This window comes from Peromyscus leucopus, chromosome 6 (assembly GCF_004664715.2).
Source record: "Peromyscus leucopus breed LL Stock chromosome 6, UCI_PerLeu_2.1, whole genome shotgun sequence".
In the NCBI taxonomy this organism is placed as follows: Eukaryota; Metazoa; Chordata; class Mammalia; order Rodentia; family Cricetidae; genus Peromyscus; species Peromyscus leucopus.
The window spans coordinates 123,510,744-123,529,469 of record NC_051068.1 but is presented as its reverse complement, the minus strand read 5'-3'; the positions used below and the strand labels follow the sequence as shown (position 1 = coordinate 123,529,469).

Genomic DNA, 18,726 nt, shown 5'->3' with positions numbered 1-18,726 from the left:
CGGAAGGACTCCGCCTCCCACAACCCGAGGCTGCTCTGTGGGGGCTGCGGCTGGGAAGCAGACAAGGCGCAGGTGCGGGCGCGCCGAAGAGAACCGGGTGCGGGTAGAGCAGGGTAAGTACAGGGCAGAGATCGGGGTGCAGAGAGAGCAGGGTAAGTGCGGGGCGGAGATCCGGGGTGCAGAGAGAGCAGGGTAAGTGCGGGGCGGAGATCCGGGGTGCAGAGAGAGCAGGGTAAGTGCGGGGCGGAGATCCGGGGTGCAGAGAGAGCAGGGCAAGTGCAGGGCGGAGATCCGGGGTGGGGAGAGCGCTGAGCAAGTGCGGGGTGAGGAGATCGCGGAGCAGAGGGCGCGGGCGGTGGGGACCTTGAGCAGCTGCCTAGGTGCTAGATGACGGCCTGTCGCCGGGCGCCTGCAGAGAAGCCTTGGCCCACTGGCCAAAATCGCTGAGCACCTACTCGACGGGGAGACGCCCCAGACAGCTTGTTTTATTGTGATTATTTTATTCAGACAGCATCCCACCCTGTAGACTGGTCTGGAACTCACTGTGAAAACGACATCAGGCTCCAGCTGGTGGTAATCCTCCTGCCTCAGCCTCCCAAGTGATGGGATTACGGGTGTGCCCACTAACGGCCTTGTTGTAGACTCACAGACTATTCTTATTATCAGGTTATTCTACTGCATTGAAAACATCTCAGCGGAGCTGGTGCAGCATGTAAGTGATCTCAGTTAGGGAGGTGGAGGCAGGAGGATCAGAGACTCAAGGTCATTCTTCCATAGTGAATTCCAGGCCTGACCGCCTTACAAGGAATCCTGCCCCCGCCCCGCAAAGAGAGAGGGAGAGAGAGAGAGACTCTCTCCTCCTCAGTCTTAAGTTGTGTAGATTTCTGCTTCCTGTCAAATTGGCTCAGTAGTTTAGATTTACTTCTTACAATAAGAGTCAAGAGTTGTAGAATCGAATTTTAGGATGTTTAAAATGGAAACTCTGTTGACGACACTTCTAGCAGGCCAGTGTTTGGAAGATTTCCTTTACAGATTTGAATAGTCATGAAACTGCTTTCATGTTTATTTAAATTATACTTCTGTGAGTAGTTGAAATGCCTGCTTTTGAAGTTTTTCAGTTAGTAATGATTACACTTGGATTCAGCTTCCTTTGTGATTTTCAGCTTTCCTTGGTGAAATGAAACAAGTGAGCCAGAATTCAAAAACAAAGTACTGCAGCAAATTCACCAGATGTGTTTCTGGGTTTTGTTGTTGTTGTTGTTTTGCTTTGTTTGTTTGTTTGTTTGTTTGTTTAGCTCCTTAAATTTTACACGGGTGTTTTGCTTGCGTGTTCGTCTGTGCACTAGGTACATGCAGTGCCCATGGAGTCCAGAAGAGGGCATGAGATTCCCTGGGATAGAGTTAGAAATGGTTGTGAGCCACCATATCGGTGCTGACAATCAGCCCCAGGGTCACTGGAAGAACAGCCAGTGCTCTTAACTGCTGAACATCTCTCTATGCCAGACAGAGCATTTCTTAATTACAGTTGTGAGGTGATTTGCATTTTATAAATGTATTTACTGTGTGCAACTAGTTGCACTAATAACAACAGTGAGCTGGATAGGGTAGATACCTGAACTCTAGACCAGTGGTTCTCAGCGGTGTGGGTCGTGACCCCTTTGTGGGGTTGAACAAGCCTTTCACAGGGGTCGCCTAAGACCATCCGAAAACACAGATATTTACATTATGATACATAGCAGTAGCAAAATTGCAGTTATGAAGTGGAAATGAAAATTTGATGGGGGGGTCACTACAACAAGAAAAACTGTATTAAAGGGTTGTTCTGGACCTTTGTTCTCCCCAACATTTGTGGGAGGAAGTGGAAGTTTGTAGGCATATATGTGAGTGGGTGTGCCTGTGGAGGCCGGAGTTTGATGCTGAGCATCACCATCCTTGGTTGGTTTTTCTTGTTGCATTGAGTCGGGTCCTCTCAGTCAGACCCAGAACCATGCACAGCTAGTCTTGTTAGCAAGCTTGCTCTAGGGATCCCACGTCTCTAAATCAGAGGCTAGAATCGCAGGCAGTCCTCTAAGCCTAGCCAGGGTGTGCATGGGTTCTCTAGTCCTAATGCTTCTGTGACAAGTGCTTGAGCTCTGTCCCCAGCATGCATCATGTTTTTAATCTGGGTATCCAAGCGTCTGCTTTTTTACGGATCAGACTCTTTGTAGTTGGGTGTGGTGGCCAGTGCATGTAGTCTCAGTTCTTTAGAGACTGAGTGCTTCAGTCCAGTGGTAGACAGCCAGCCCGGGTACAGAAGAGACACCTCATTTCTAATATAATACATAAGCACATATATATTTGACTCTGCTTTTGTTTTTTGAGACAGGGTTTCTCCATGTGCCCTGGAACTCATTCTGTAGACCAAACTGGCCCCAAGCTCAGCAATCCAAGTGCCTCTGCCTCCCTGAGACTAAAGGTGTGTGCCACCACTGGCCAGCTCAGTATCTGACCTTCGGTGTCAATCCAGCTACTGAATTCTGAGTTTTCTTTCCGTGTCCAAGAATGTATTCTAGATTCCAGTCAGCACCCCATGCACACTTACGTGAAGGAAATCAAGAAGAATTAGATTTTAAGATACTAACACTGATAGACTTTAGCTAGAAAGAGAATCTAGAACAATGGTTCTCAACCTGTGGGCCGTGACCCCATTGTAGTATCGGATAACCCTTTCATGGGGTTGCCTAAGACCATCAGAAAACACAGGCATTCACATTACCATTCATAACAGTAGGAAAATTACAGTTGTGAATTAGCAACGAAAATAATGCTGTGGTGGGGGTCACCACAACACGGGGAACTGTGTTGAAGGTCACAGCACTAGGAAGGTTGAGAACACTGCTCTAGAACATGCAGTTCTCCCCATGCCCTCTCCTCTCCCCATAATTGTTTTAGGTTAACATACAAAGGGAAGGTTTTTTGCTCATGGAACCTTCGTACACGTATGTACTTACGGTGTGTTCTCATTCATCCTGCTCAGTGGGAGGACCTGTTGTTTTCTAAGGAAAATTTATGACTTGCATTTGAAGATTCAGTCTCCCCATTTTCATCACAGTTAGCCTTTTGGTTACGATTAAGTTTAAACACAGCTCATGTTCTCCTTTGCTATTTTGGTAACTGATAAATGCAGGTTTAGCTTCATTGCAATATCATGCCTGCATAATTACCCACAAAACTGATAGAGTTTGAATATTTTTATTATATTTATTTATTAGGTGCTCTGGTGGGCATCAGAGAACAACTTGCAGGAATCAGTTCTCTGATTTTACCAGAGTTTAACTTTTTTTCTTTTTTTTGAGACAGGTCCTCATTATGTATCTCTGTCTGGCCTAGAATTCGCCATGTAGATCACATTGACCTCAAACTCACGGAGATCTGCCTGCCTCTCCTTCCCAAGAGCTGGAATCAAAGGCATGAACCACCATCACACCTGGGAAGAATTTAACTTTGCATCTTTCATGGATAAAGCAACCGGAAATCCCTATGGCTGATGAATTTCTGTTTCGTTGAATTAAGATCAGACAGGGGAGTCATGTCAGAAGAAACAGTCAGAGAATCGCAGTTCTCCTTGAAGACGGCCGCCCTCAGAGTGTTGGATGTCCCTGTGTCCTGGTACTGTTCTCTGTCCCAGGTAAACAGAAGTGAACCGAATTTGAATAGTGTGTTTATGTTGTTCAGTGTAATTTGTTTGTGATTTTTCTTTTCCTTGAGGTTGTTTTGTTTGTTGATACCAGGGATTTGAACCCAGAGCTTGGAAGCAGGTGGACTTACTGCCCTGAGGATTTCACACAGCATAGTCAAAATGCTAAAGTAGTTAATATCTACTTTTAAAAATTATTTTGTGTATATGTATATGTGCATATATATTTTAATAATATATTTATATGTAAATATTTTATATTATATACATATAAATATATTTCATTAAAAATATGTGTGTGTATATATATACTGTATTACTTTAAAAAGTTTTCCTTTCTTATCCAGGTGTGGTGACATACACCTTTAATCCCATTCATTTATTCATTATTTTTTAATGACTCGTGTATTGTAATAGCATAATATTGTCAAGATTTATCCACATTGTAGCATATGTTAGAATTTCCTTTTAATATGGAATTAATATTCCACTGTATGGATATACACATTTTTGCTTGTATTTCCATCTGTCTGTGAACTACTTGGGTTGTTTCCATGTCTTAGCTATCTTGAATAAAGCTTCTATGATCATGGATGTGTAAATAATCTCTGGAAGACTGCTTTTAGCCAGTCACGATGTCACACACCTGTGATCTCAGCACTCCGGAGGCAAAGGCAGGAAGACCAGGAATGTAAGGACAGCCTGAACTATAAAGAGACTCCTGTTTAAAACAATAATAATAATAATAACAAGTGGAAACAAACATGGGGCTGGGGAGATGTCTCAGCACAAGTATGAAGGCCCCCTGGGCGCACAGGCTCCCAAACACAGAGAAAGGAAGACAAGACAAATCCCGATGTCAGTTCTTCTCAGAATTATTTTTCAGAGGTAGAATTTCTGAATCACATGTTCGTTCTTTTCGTTTTGTGGGGAGCTGCTCTGCTGGTTCCCACAGCAGGGGCGCTGTTTGACATCCCAGAGCCTTGCTAACCTTGTGGTCTTGTCCTTCAGGTGTGCACTTTCCAGATCGTTCTCTCCTTCTGTAGGTTGTAGTCTGTTGTCAATATCTTTTATTCTAATTCAAAAATATTTTTATTTTGGGGCTGGAGAGATGGGTTAGAGGTTAAGAGCACTGGCTGCTCTTCCAGAGGACCCAAGTTCAATTCCCAGCAACCACATGGCGGCTCACAGCTGTCTGTAACTCCATTCTAGGAGATCTGGCTCCCTTACAAGGACATACCTGCAGGCAAAGCACCAATGCACGTAAAATAATAAATAAATTATTTTAAAACCCTTTTTATTTTATGTTTACGGGTGTTTTGCCTGTGTGTATGCTGGGCATTGTGTATATGCCTTGGTCCGTGGAGACCAGGAGAGGGCGTTGGTGCTAAGTTGTGTCATTGTCTAGATTGTAGGGTTCTAAAAATATTTTCTAATTAATTTATGAATAAAATCACTTATTCCTGTGGTATTTATAAATAAGTTAACTTCTGTTTGCTTAAAATTCTGGATATGTTTTAAAAATTGAGCTCACTTTTAAAGTCTGATTTAATCATTTCTATAGTTAAAAATCTTGCTGATTGTTTATGTAGAAGTTTCAGGCGGTGGTGGCGCTCACCTTTGATCCCAGCACTCAGGAGGCAGAGGCAGGCAGATCTCTGGGTTTGAGGCTAGCCTGGTCTACAGAGTTCCAGAACAGCCAGGGCTACACAGAAAACCCAAACACCCCACCTCTCCCCTCCTCTCTAAGAAAAAAGATTCAGTTTCACGGGTTAATCGTCATTTGGTCAAGAAATGTTCACAGGGTTGAATTACTTTATGTATCTATTGACTTTGAAATAATAATGTGTATTTCAAACTTAGATAACTTCAGAGCAGTGAGTGATAGTCTGTTAAATTAAAACAGACTGGTTGGGGCTGAAAGAGGGATACATAGGCTCTTTATAATGTTTACAGATAAGTAAGATCTACTTTTATTTTTTTGCGGGGTGTGGGGTGGGGGGTGGGGGGGTGTTGGGGGATTCGAGACAGGGTTTCTCTGTGTAGCCCTGGCTGTCCTGGAATTGGCTCTGTAGACCAAGCTGGCCTCAAACTCAGAGATCTACCTGCCTCTGCCCCCTGAGTGCTGGAATCAAAGGCTAATTACTGTTTTGAACAAAATCTGAATTGTGGAGGTATTGTGTTCCCCACAATATTGTGCACCCTAATAAACTTATCTGGGGTCAAAGAACAGAACAGCCACTAGATACAAAGGCTAGAAAATGGTGGCACTCACGCCTTTAATCCTAGCCTTCTGGAGGCATGGATCTCTCTGAGTTCAAGGCCACATTGGAGTTGGCCAGGCATGGTGACACACACCTTTAATCCCAAGAAGTGAGCCTTTAATCCCAGGGAGTAATGGCAAAAACAGAAAGATATATAAGGCGTGAGGACCAGAAACTAGAAGCATTTAGCTGGTTAAACTTCCAGGTTTTTGAGCAGCAGTTCAGCTGACATTCATTCTGGGTGAGGACCCAGAGGCTTCCAGTCTGAGGAAACAGGACCAGCTGAGGAACTGGTGAGGTGAGGTGGCTGTAGCTTGTTCTGCTTCTCTGATTTTTCCAGCGTTCACCCCAATACCTGGCTCCAGGTTTGATTTTATTAATAAGACCTTCTAAGATTCATGCTACACTGAATCGTTTGATTTTTACCAGTAAAGACTCTGGAGCCAGATGCTGGGTTGAAAGCCTGCTCATCCGAGAGGCAGAGGAAGCACCCAGCCGACCTTCCTCCTCAGCGGAGGTCCCAGAAGCCTTCTTCCTCTTAGGCCATCTCAAAACACCCTCCTCAAAGTGCCGGTCCCTCCCTTCTGCTTCCTGTGCATCTCTCTGTCTGCCCTCCTGACGCCTTCTTACTCTCTATGATTTTTTTCTTTTCTTTTTTTCTTTTTCTTTTTCCCTGTGTAGCTTTGGTGCCTGTCCTGGACCTCAGTCTGTAGACCAGGCTGGCCTGGAACTCACAGAGATCCGCCTGCCTCTGCCTTCCAAGTGCTGGGATTAAAGGTGTGTGCCACCACCGCCTGGCAATTTATTTCTTAATAACCATATGTTTACTTCTTGTCCACTGGTTGCTTGCTCCACCTCTTGACCTATGGTTGACTTTATTTAATCCTGTTTACAGTATTTAAGCAGAAAGCTCTTGGATTAAAGGTATAATCTAGGGCTGAGCCAGAACTAGAAACAGGTTTTTCCAGTAAATAATGCAATCTCAGGGTTCATGGGGTGATCAAATATCCTACAACAGCTAATTTTAGTTCTTATGCTTTTACTTTTAGTGAAAAGATAAGAGTTTTTTTTTTTTTTCCTAATCTTTTCCAGATCAAATTTTCACCAATAGCTAAAAGATTGTTTGTGGTAACTGCTGTGAGTGCTATATCTGTAATTTTTTTTGCCCATCACTTTAAAAGAAGACGTGGAAAAAAGAAAGAAAAAATACTACCGTGGGAACCAGAGCACCTCCTACTTGAACACACTAAAAGAGCAGCATCGGACAAAGGTTTGTGGAAATTTCCAGGTTAAATCTGTGGACCATGAGATACTATGTATCACAGCTGGAGCACTGGTCCGTAGGGTTAGAAAGTATGCAGGAGAAAAGACAGATACATTAAAACCACTTAGTGGCTTTAATCCAAGCACTCCGGAGGCAGAGGCAGGCAGATTTCTGAGTTCAAGGCCAGCCTGGTCTACAGAGCAAGTTCCAGAACAGCGAGAGCTGTCGTTACACAGAGAAACCCTGTCTTGAAAAACAAAACAAAACAAAAAGTATGTGTCAGTAAATTATATAGTAAAATACAGTTTTAGAGGCTGGAGAGATGGCTTAGCGGTTACGATTGAGAACCGTTCTTCCAGAGGAACTGACTTCCCTTCTCAGCATCCACATCTGGTAGCTTCAAAGGATCTGACACCACTGGCTTCTGAGTACCTCACTCATGTGAACATACCCACACACTGATACATATACACATATTTTAAAAATATAAAAATTAAAAAAAAAAAAACTGTAGAACCATGAGACTACATTCACAACCTGCTTTTGAAGTATTTGATAATGTATGAGAATATCATTCTAAGTCAATAGTGCATGCTGTCATTTGTAAAACATAGTAATTATTACATTTGTACAAATATACTATAATTGAATTCTGTCTCTGTTACCTTTATGGTGTTTCTGATTTTTTTTTTATGAAATTTTTTAACAGTCTTATGTAGCCCCAGCTGGCCTTGACTTTACTATGTTGTAGTTGAACTTTTCTGTCCCGCCAGCCACTCCCCAAATAACCACACAGAGACTTAATGGTAATTATAAATGCTCAGCCAATAGCTTAGACTTGTTCTTAGCTAGCTTTTATAACTTAAATTAACCCATTTCTATTCGTCTTTGTGCTGCCCTTAGGCTTGTTTAACTTATCTATGTACATCCCATCCTGCTCCCTCTCTGTGTCTCACGGCATCTCCTCTGACTCCTCAGACTCTGGCCTTCTTCCCAGGGTTCTCTCTGCCCTGAAAATCCTGCCTAGCTGTTGGCCAGTCAACTCTTTATTAACCAATTAGAGTAATACATATTCATGGTGATCAAAATAATTATTCCACAGCACTGTGTTCTGAGGCTGGCTTTGAACTTTTGATTCCCTCACACAACAACAACAATAATAATAATAATTCCTTGACCAGTCTAGATGTCTTAGTATTTTACTGTTTCATGTATTTTATGGTTTTGTGATTTATTCATCAGCACACAGAGTGAACCAGAGTTTGTTATTTATTGAGATTTTATTAGATCTCAGACAAGCATTATATTCAGCATTTTATATAATTTTTATAGTAGCTCTGTGAATGACTACAGTGCCATGTTCTTCTCATTTATGTACTTAAAACACTAGCATATGAAGACGTTACCAAGGTCATATAACATACGTGTACTGGAATTTGAAACAGAGTCTGCCCTGTCTTGCTGAGAGAAGCTAGGCCTGGTGTGTACTCTGCAGATGAGTGTGCAAGTGGTGGAGGGCTCAGAAGTGCACAGAAGCAAACACATTTAAGGGGAAGTTGTAATTTAGGGAACAAAGTGCTTACATTTTAAACTGACAGCTTGTGAGGTAGCTGCCGATATTTTTACACTGATTATAGTAAGTCATTCAAAACTGGCCTGAATCGTTTGCTGAATGTTTTACCTGGTTATAAAATCTGGTATTTGTATATATAACATACAAACATTAGAAATGTATATTTTAATAACATTGCACATTTAATAATTTATGTGCCTGAATAAAATGAGTTCTAGAAAAAAAAAAAACTCAGGTGCTTTCTGAACGACTATAACCTGAATTTTTTTCCTGAAAGTTACTGTTGGAATTGCTGATGCTTTTGGTTTTGGTGTGTTTGTTTGCCAGGTTCCAGCTGTTCCAGTAGTAGACAGAACTTGACCTTGTCACTAAGTTCCACCAAGGACAAAGGATCTCAGTCTTGTAACTACGCTAATGGAGGACTTTTCAGCAAATACTCGGGTTCTGCCCAGAGCTTAGCCTCTGTAAGAAAAACATACTTTATTATTATTATTCTTACATTTGCTTACATATCTCTTATTAGCTTAAGTATCACATATCTGCTGCTCTTAGGGGACAGTCTGGTTGAGTCTGTTTCCTTTGCTGCTGGTGTCCAATTTCATTGAGTAAGTGATACGGTCCATTTGGTCCTTTGAGAACAGCTTTGATGTGGTAGTGTTGATTCAAAAGTAGGTGCAGGCATCCTTTTTCCTGGACTGGATGTGATGGCTCATGCCTGTAATTCCAGTACGTGGGTGAGAGGGTCTCCTTGCCTTGTCAAGCTCTCCCTGTACTTTTGGGCTCAAGTCATTCTGTTACCTTAGCCTCCTGAGTAGCTAGACTGTGGAGACAGAGAGTCACCTGTGCCCAGTGAAAAGTCGCTAAAATTTGAAGACCTATGGCAGAGTAGGAACACCTTATGGGGGTTTGCAGACTTGCAGTTCTGTGAGCTGACAGCATGGCGCAGATAAGACTCCTGTACCTTCGACAGCCTTAGCCTCGGCGTTTCCCAAGCGAGTGTTAAAGCACCTCCCTTAGCAGGAGTAGCTGCAGGGGGCCACTCCAGTCCCCTCTGCTCGTGCTCAGCCAGCTTACCATTCCACTACAGGCTGGGAGGCGGGTTCTGCCTTTTAGACAGCAGGTAGTACTTAAATCAGGGTTGTGACTCAGACAGTCGGGATCTAGGTCCACAAAACTTGACGAATGAGGTCAAGGGAGCAGGAGAGATAGCTCGATAGCCAGGAGTATGTCCTGCTCTTGCAGAGGACCTGAGTTTGGATCTCAGCACCTATGTTGAGCAACTCATAACCACTTGTAACTCCAGCTCTAGGGGATCTAACACAATCTCCTGACTCCCTTGGGCAACTGCACCTATGTGCAAATAACTCCACACAGGCACACATGCATACACATAATAAAAAATAAAAATAAATTTAAAAAATGAAATCTAAAGATGTGTTAAGAGTTGTTTTAAAAATGACTTCCTTTTTTAAAATTTGAGAAATCATGGGAATGGAGGTATTGATGAACTTGGAGGAGGAATTTTTACTGTGGGAAGAAGGCTAGACTCATCATATTAAGTTTATGATGCCAGCAGAAAAGCAAGTGGAGTCACCAAAGGCACGTTGAGATCTGCATTTGGATTTCTTTCCAGAGAACAGCGCTGGAGTTAGAGACTGGGGTGATCTGCAGGCAGTGACTGGCATGGTTGGCACAGCAGGTTTTATTAGAGAAGGGGCATGAACTGCACCTCTACATTATCATTTAACATTGTCTGAATCCCCAAAGACAGCCTAGGCTGGTGTAGTTAGCATTTATAAGTGCTGACACAGTAAAGGTTTGTCAAGTAGTCACCTGATTTTTTGTGAAAATACTGATTTATTTTCAAAATATTGTTCTACTTATATATTTTTTAACAACAGGGCCAGAGTAGTTAAGAGTCACGTGAGTACTAAATTTGAATATAATCAGAATTATTTCTTCAGGTAGAACTTACCTGGACTATAATTATAGAACATATGTAAATAATTGGTAAATATAAACTACCATAGCAGGTTTGAATCAGGATAGTGTTTTCCTAGCATGGAAACCCTGGGCTCTACCCCTAGCACAGTATAAAAACCAGGTACAGCGGCATACACCTGCAATCCCAGCGCTTGGGAGGTAGAGGCAAAAGGATGAAACATTCAGGTCATTGCTATATAGGAGACCGCATGCGTGCGTGCGTGCGTGCGTGCGTGCGTGCTTGCGTACACCCATGCATGCGCGATGATCCACTTTCCTTGGTCTTCATTTCAGGTTCAGAGTGTCAATTCCTGTCATAGCTGTGCTTGTGGAAATTCTAATTCCTGGGACAAAGCAGATGAGGATGACATCAAACTTGTTAACATTCCTGTGACCACTCCCGAGAATTTGTACCTGATGGGTGGGTATAGAACTTCTGAGTTCTAAGATACTGTCACCAGGTTTCATTTGAAGGTAAAAGGAAAGTTAGTTGGGGCTGGGGAGGTACTCAGTGGCAGAGAGCTAGGCTGGCATGTTAGTGTCCTGGGTTTGATCCCTATGGGGGAAAAAGAAAAAAAGAAAAACCAAAACCAGTGATTTCTTCTAAGAGAATCAACTGTAATTTTAAAATGGCCTATGTCTGTTGAATCTATGCTATATAACATCACCAGCTGTACTAGTTTCTTGAGATATAATAAGTTATATTATATATTGTGATATAATAAATTACCTTAAATACAGAAACGTTAAAAAACAAACAAACAAACCAAAAAACCCAGCAATCAGTTCACTCAGAGTTCTGGAGCCAGAAGTCCAAAATCATTATTACTGATCTGAAATCAAGGTGTCAATCAGCCGCATTTCTTAGGAGACCTATGAGAGGATGCAGTACTGTCCTCTTCCATGTCTTGTGACTCCCAGCATGCCCTGGGCCTGTGACAACATCACTCCTCCATGACATCACTCTTTATATCACACTCTTATCCGTGCGTCCCATCTGTCCAGACCTCTCTGTTATACTTGTAATTTGATTTACCTGGAACTCACTCTGTAGACAAGGCTGGCCTTGAACTCAGATCCACCTGCCTCTGCCTCCTGAGTGCTGAGCTTAAAGGTGTGTCCCACTACATCCCTCTAGTTCATTATGTGTTGATTCAGTCTCACAAAGAATCTCATGACATGGCCAGAGAGCAACTGGGTTCTTTGTCAGAATGTAAACTCAATAGCCCTTTGCACATTTCCCAAGAGAGTCCTTATTCCTTTCTGAAACCTCACAAGCCTGCTTCCATTGGCTCTTTCTGCATTCTGGTCTTCCACACTTCCTCCAGAATGGCCCATTAAGCTCTGCTTACAGCATTTTAGGGCATCTTTAGCCTGTGGCATAAACACACTCCTGCAAGCCTACAAACTGCAAGATCATACTTATCCCAGCAATAATAGTCTCTGTCTGTGACTTTCCTTCCAGTTTCTGTTTCGTCATTTTACATGTTAGGAAACATGGTTTTGCTCATTTATAGTCACTCTGCTCTTAACCTTTAGGTATGGAATTGTTTGAAGAGGCATTGCGTCGATGGGAACAAGCTCTGACCTTCCGCAGTAGACAGGCTGAAGAGGAAGCCTGCAGCTCCGTTAAGCTGGGAGCCGGAGATGCCATTGCTGAAGAAAACGTAGATGTAAGGACAGCCTGCTTCGGATTATTGGAAGAGCCTCTTTCTGGGCAGTTAATACAAGTTGTTTGCTTTTCCAGCTTGGGACTACATGAGAGACTTGAGGGCTTTTGTTTTGTTTTGACTTGAGATAGGGTCTCACTATGTAGCCCCTGCTGACTTAGGACTCTTAGTAGACGAGGCTGGTCTGAAACACTCAGAGCTTGTCTGCCTCTGCGTCCCCAGTGCTGGGATCATGCCCAGCATGAAGGGCTTCTGGCCGGGCATTTTCTATCTGAGCTTTTAAGCACTTTTGGTTTTGAAAAAAATTCTTTTATTATTTTATACAGATAAGTGTTTTTCCTGCATGTATGTATGTGTACCATGAGTGTGCCAGTTCTGGGACTAGAGTTGCAAACCGGTGTGAGCTGCCATGAAGGTGCTGAGAATCAAACCCAGGTCCTCTGCAAAAGCACCAAGTACTCTGAACTGTTGACCAGCTCTCCAGTGCCAAACCTTCAAGTGTGCAGACTTCCCTAGGATGTGTAGACGTAGCAGATGCAATTAATTTCCATTGGTTTTGTAATACAGAAGGTAGAACTGGGTCTTTATTGGTCATTTCAAAATGTGAGTGGATTGTGGAATCAGGAGCCGGGACAAGGGGCACTAAATCTAATTTAGCAAATCTTCTAGGCAATTTTTATATAAGCTCAAGTCTGAAAACTCTTAGTCTATCTACTTAAAGAATCATTCAGTTCTGCCTCTGTATTACAAAAACAATAGGTATGGCTGGAATTTTATGATTAGGTTTGGCCACCGGCACCCATGAACTCAGCACCAGCTCTGTCTACACGGCAAGTTTCTCTGTGGAAGTCACATTCTGTGTTTAGATTGTTAGCATGAGTGTGATAGTTGCTGTGTGTGACTGTTCTTCTTCTCTCTTCGTAGGATATAATTAGTGCAGAATTCATCCATAAGCTTGAAGCCCTGCTGCAAAGAGCCTATCGTCTCCAGGAGGAGTTTGAAGCTACCCTTGGGGGATCTGACCCTAACTCTCTTGCAAACGATACAGGTAAGGTCGAGAGAGGTTTCTATGGTTTTCTGAAACCTCTGGGTTTTTTCTTTTATATACTGAAGTCATTTGCTTAAGTGTCTTATGTATTAAGTTAGAAATTTTTTATGAAATGTCCAAGGAGAAAAAGTGTCTGCTCTAGCCAGGCTGGCTAGAACTCATAAGCCAGGCTAGACCAGCTGCCTGCCTCAGCCTCCCAAGCACTGAGAGGAAAGGCCTGAGAAGATTTTGTGAATGACATTTGGAAGAAAGGAATGATTTAACAGTGTTTCTTTCTGTAAATTCCTCTTAACATTGAAATAAGGGAAGGAGGGGTCTGGTGCTGCAGAGATGGTCCAGTGGTTAAGAGCATCTGTTGCTCTTGCAGAGAACTCAGGTTCCATTGCCTGCACCCACATGGCAGCTTACAACCTCCCGTCATGAGGGATCCAGCACCGTCCTCTGATCTTTTTAAGCACCAGGCATGCACTTGGCACCCAGACGTACTTTTAGGCAAACCACTCATATACAGGAAGTAAAAATAAAGTGTTTTTTTTTTTTTAAAGAGATTGAAAAAAGGCAAAATTATGTTATGCATTTTGTTTGGTTTGGTTTTGTTGTTTTTGTTTTTGTTGATGTATTTTTGGGACATAGCACTGGCTGTCCTAGAATTCACTGTGTAGCTCAGGCTGTCCTAGAACTCACCATGTAGCTCAGGCTGACCTGGAACTCTTTGTGTAGACCAGACTGTCCTAGAATTTACAGAGATCAGCCTGCCTCTGTTCCCAAGTGCTAGAAAAAAATTTTTCAAAGTAATTTAGGTCATGATCTGATTATATCATATCTATAGTCCTAGCTACTTTGGTACGCTGAAGCAGGAGGATTGCTTGAGCCTATGACAGCCACCTTTCGTACTAGCCATCTTGTGCCAGGATCTTTGCTGAGCACTCTATGTGAGCACACATTCTGCTCTGAGTCAAGCACCATTCTCAGTGAAAATAGTTTTATCTGTGACAAGTGCCATCAGCACCCAGGAGGCTAAGGCAGGAGCATGAAATCAAGGCCAACTGTCCAGTGCCAGTTTCCAGCAAGCCACCTGGGATACATAGTAGTAGGACCCTGTCTTATGAAGAACTGAAGTAGAAGGGTGCTCATAAAACCCTATGCGGAATCATCCTTGTGTTCAGGTGAGAAAAGGAACTTTGTGGGCAGAGTCTGTCTGAGAAATCCACTATAGCGGTGTAAAGCTTGGAGCAGGTATGCACCCTGAGAACCACATACTGCAGAAGCAAGAAGACTCAGTTCTGTGGGTGATAGTATTTTGTGGGGGTCTTACTTTCTTTTTTTTTTTTTTTTTTTAAATTTTCCAATGCTGAGGATGTAACATGGGGCTTGTCCACACTGGTTGGATGCTCTGCCACGGACTTATATGCCTGTGGGCAGGAAGTCAGCACCGGATGTCTCCCTTGATTGTTTTCCCCTTGATTCTTGGAGACAAAGTCTCCTGCGAACCTGGTGCTCACCAATTGGCTATGCGAATTTGCTGATGAGCCCTAGGGATCTGCCTGTCTCTTTATCCCTTGTGCTAGGGCTATAGACACATCACCACATGTGGCTTTCGCGTGGGTGCTCGGGATCCGAACCCGGGTCTCCATGCCCGCGTAGCAAGCACTTCTCTCACTGAGCTGTCTTCCCAGACCCCTGCTTTTTAACAAAGATTTTCTTCCTCCATATGTGGGTGGGAGTCTGGTTAACTGGAGCGACTTTCTTTTCTGTCAGGCCCTCAAGTCTCCAGGGCACATTTTACATGTTTTGTGGAAATATTTTTTTTTTTGTCTATTCTCCTGTCTTATGTTTTTTTTTTATGTGTATGGAAATTTTGTCTGCATGTATGTCTGTGCACCACATGTGTGCCCAGTGCCCTAGGAGGCCAGAAGAGGGTGTCAGATCCCCTGGATGGAGCCACAAAACTTGTAAATCACCATGTGGGTGCTGTGAATGGAACCTGGGTCCTCTGGAAGAGCAGCCAGTGCTCCCAACCTCTGAGCCAGGCCTGTTTGTCTTTTGAGGCAGCTGAGGATGATCTTGAGCTTCTCATCCTCCTGCCTCTACCTCCTCAGTGGTTTGCACCCCTGTGCTTGCCGTATGTGGTGCTGGGGACGAGTCAACCAGGAAGCTACCTTAACTACTGTTTTCCTTCCCTATTCCCTTTCCCTCCAGCATTCTTGTAACTTGAGGCTTTTAAAAACTATAAGATTGTTAGATAAAGACTTAAACTTTTGCCAAAAAAGTTTGCAAATTAAAAAAAGAGGCTTTGAAGCCAAATTTCAGCTTCAGGTGACATTGGTACCATTCTTAATTTCAGGCTCTGTTGTCTCCTGTGCTGCCAAGTTCTGAACATCACCCTGGCAGTCTGAAACACACACACACACACACACACACACACACACACACACACACACACAATCAATCAATCAATCAATCAATCAATGCAATTCTAAAAAAAAAGGGATTTTAGAACAAACTTTAAGAAAATTAGAATTCTTAAGAGATTTTATACATTTTGAAGGTGTAAGAAGAATCTTTTCAGCGCCCCCACCATTATTATGTAGGCATAATAGATGTGTTAATAGTCTTGTACCTTGAATACGTATAATTTTGTGTGCTGACAGTGAGGAAAAACTGTTGCATTTTTTGTCGCTGTGACGTACTTGACAAAGACACCTGAAGGAAGGGCTGTGACTCACAGTTTGAGCGCACATGGCCCCCAGGAGCATGCAGGAAGGAGAAGAATGCTGGTATTAGCTCACTTTCTCTCCCAGTTCACTTTGGGACCTGTCCTTGCATGGTGCTGCTAACGTTTAGGGTGGATCTTCTTTCCTCCTTTCACTCCGTCTAGAAACCACTTCACAGACGCGCCTGGAGGTTTGTCTCTCAGGTGACCCTGCTAAGTTGACAGTCTGTCAGCCAGCACACGACACTTCCTGATCAACCAGCTGTAAACCCAACATACGCTCATGTCACATAGTTTCACCTTGACCAGTAAAGAGGCCATGGGGCACTCTGTTGTACTGCAACACAAGTCCTGCTGAATGTAAGGGTATTTATCTACTGTGCCTCAGGGAACTGTGGGCTCTGTTGAAGAGGAGACCGATGTGCAGTCACATCCTTCGGAGCCTGTGCTGATTCAGCAGGTCAGAGTTGATTCACATTCACTCACAAGTCTCTTAGATCTGGAGAGGAGAGCCTGTGGGTCAGGTTTCATTGACAGTAGTGGGATCTTCTTGTACCAATTTAAAATTCAGAGTTCCAACAGGAACTGTACTTGTACATTTGGGCCATCTCTGCAACAGTTATTTATGCCACCTTAATACTATGAGTACGGTTAAAGAAGGTGTTCAGATCTTCTTAGCACAATCATTTTCGTATGTTTATTAACATGTTCCTTTTTAAAAATAGTTATTTATTTTCATATGTATGTATATGTGCCTGAGTGTTTATGTATATAGATCAAATTCCGAGGAACTGGAGTTACGAGTGGATATCACCCACTATGTAAGTGCTGGGAACTGAACACAGGGTTCTGTTCTCTGCAAGAGCAGCAAGTGCTCTTAACCACAGAGCATCACTCACGCCCCATGTTGCTTTTTAGATAACAATGTGTTTATTGAGAAACGATACCTATACTAAGCGTTTTGCCACTGAGCTACATCCCAAGCTCCATTTTTTTTCTTTAACACAAGACAAGATTTTATGTATTCCAGGCTGGTCTTGAACTCACTGTGTATCCACAACCATGCTTGGTGCTAATAATAAAACTCAGAGACCTGAGCATCCTAGACAAGACTCTACCAACTGAACTACATCTCCAGCCCGTTATTTTGTGGTTTAAAAACATACTTAAGGGCTGGAGGGATGTCTTAGTGGTCAAGAGCGCTTCTAGAGGACCCAAGTTCACCTCCCAACAGCCACATGAGGGCCAATAACTGTCTGTAACTCCATTTCCAAGAGATCTAACACCCCTCTCGCCTCTGAGGGTTATCATTGCTTGTGGTGTACAGACACACATGCAGACAAGAACATTTGCCACATAAAATGAAAAAAAAAAGGTTAATGAACATACGTAAGGCAGATATGGTGGTGCATACCTTTAATCTTAGTTCCCAGGGAGACAGATGGGCAGATATCTGAATGTTTAGGCCAGCCTGATCTACACAAGTTCTAGGCCAGCTGGACTATATGACAACGCCTTATCTCAACAACAAGAACAAAAGCTTAAATCAGATTTTATTATAATAATTTGTTCATTAATAATATGTTTGAGGGACTGGAGAGATGGTTCAGTGGTTAAGAGCACTGGCTGTCCCTCTAGAGGACTCAAGTTCAATTCCCAGCATCCAGATGGCAGCTCACAACCCTCTGTAATTCCAGTCCCAGGGGATCCAATGCCCTCTTTTGGTCTCCAGGGCACCAGGCATGCACATGGTGCACAGACATACTTTTAGGCAAAACACCGATGCACATAAAATAAATTAAAAAAAATATTTGAGGGCTTAGGAGGTAGCTCACTAGTTAAAAGCACTTGGTGCTCTTGGAGAGGACCCTGGTTTTGCTTCAGCACCCACATGGAAGCTAACAACCACGGTACACATGCACACAGACATACATGTAGGCAGAACACTCATATACATACATAACATACAAATAAATCTTAAAAACATGCTTGAGCTGGGTGGTGGTGGTGCACACCTTTAATCCCAGCACTCAGGAGGCAGAGGCAGGCGGATCTCTGTGAGTTCAAAGTCAGCCTGGTCTACAGAGGGAGTTCCAGGACAGTCAGGGCTACACAGAGAAACCCTGTATCAAAAAACAAAAACAAAAACAGAAACATGCTTGAGTGAGGCTGGAAATGGCTTGATGTAGAGTGCTGGCCAGGCATGAGGGCTGAGTTGGATTCCCAGAACCTACATGAAAGTGTGTACCTGTTATCCAAGCTTTGGGGAAATGGACACAGGTGGAACCCTGGACTCACTGGCTAGCTAGCTTGTCTGAATTGGTGAGCTCCTGGTTCAGTGAGAGATGCTGACTGAAAACATATATGTGGAAAATAACTCAGGAAAACACCTGACACCAACCTTTGCCCTCCATATACAAGCACCCATATGTGCTTATAGGCCCATACACAAGCACACAGACATACATATAAACTGCACAAACACACCAAACACACACGGGGTGGGGGTGGGGAGAGATTGTTCCTCCAATGAAT

At 43.1% G+C, this 18,726-nt stretch overlaps 1 protein-coding gene across 4 annotated transcripts in view; it reads left to right on the top strand.

Moving 5' to 3' along the window:
* Miga1 (mitoguardin 1) overlaps positions 1-18,726 on the top strand; it is a 68,169-nt gene continuing 49,443 nt past the window's right edge. Inside the window, exons 1-8 of one of the 4 annotated variants that reach the window (XM_037207234.1) lie at positions 1-113; positions 667-712; positions 3,370-3,667; positions 7,033-7,210; positions 9,105-9,241; positions 11,055-11,181; positions 12,300-12,433; positions 13,355-13,478. In XM_037207234.1, coding sequence (XP_037063129.1) covers positions 3,527-3,667; positions 7,033-7,210; positions 9,105-9,241; positions 11,055-11,181; positions 12,300-12,433; positions 13,355-13,478 — 841 coding nt within the window. In that variant the 5' untranslated portion in view covers positions 1-113; positions 667-712; positions 3,370-3,526. Of the gene's footprint in view, positions 114-666; positions 713-3,339; positions 3,668-7,032; positions 7,211-9,104; positions 9,242-11,054; positions 11,182-12,299; positions 12,434-13,354; positions 13,479-18,726 lie in introns of all 4 variants that reach the window. The other 3 variants (XM_037207233.1, XM_028879156.2, XM_028879155.2) reach the window with 3 other exon arrangements.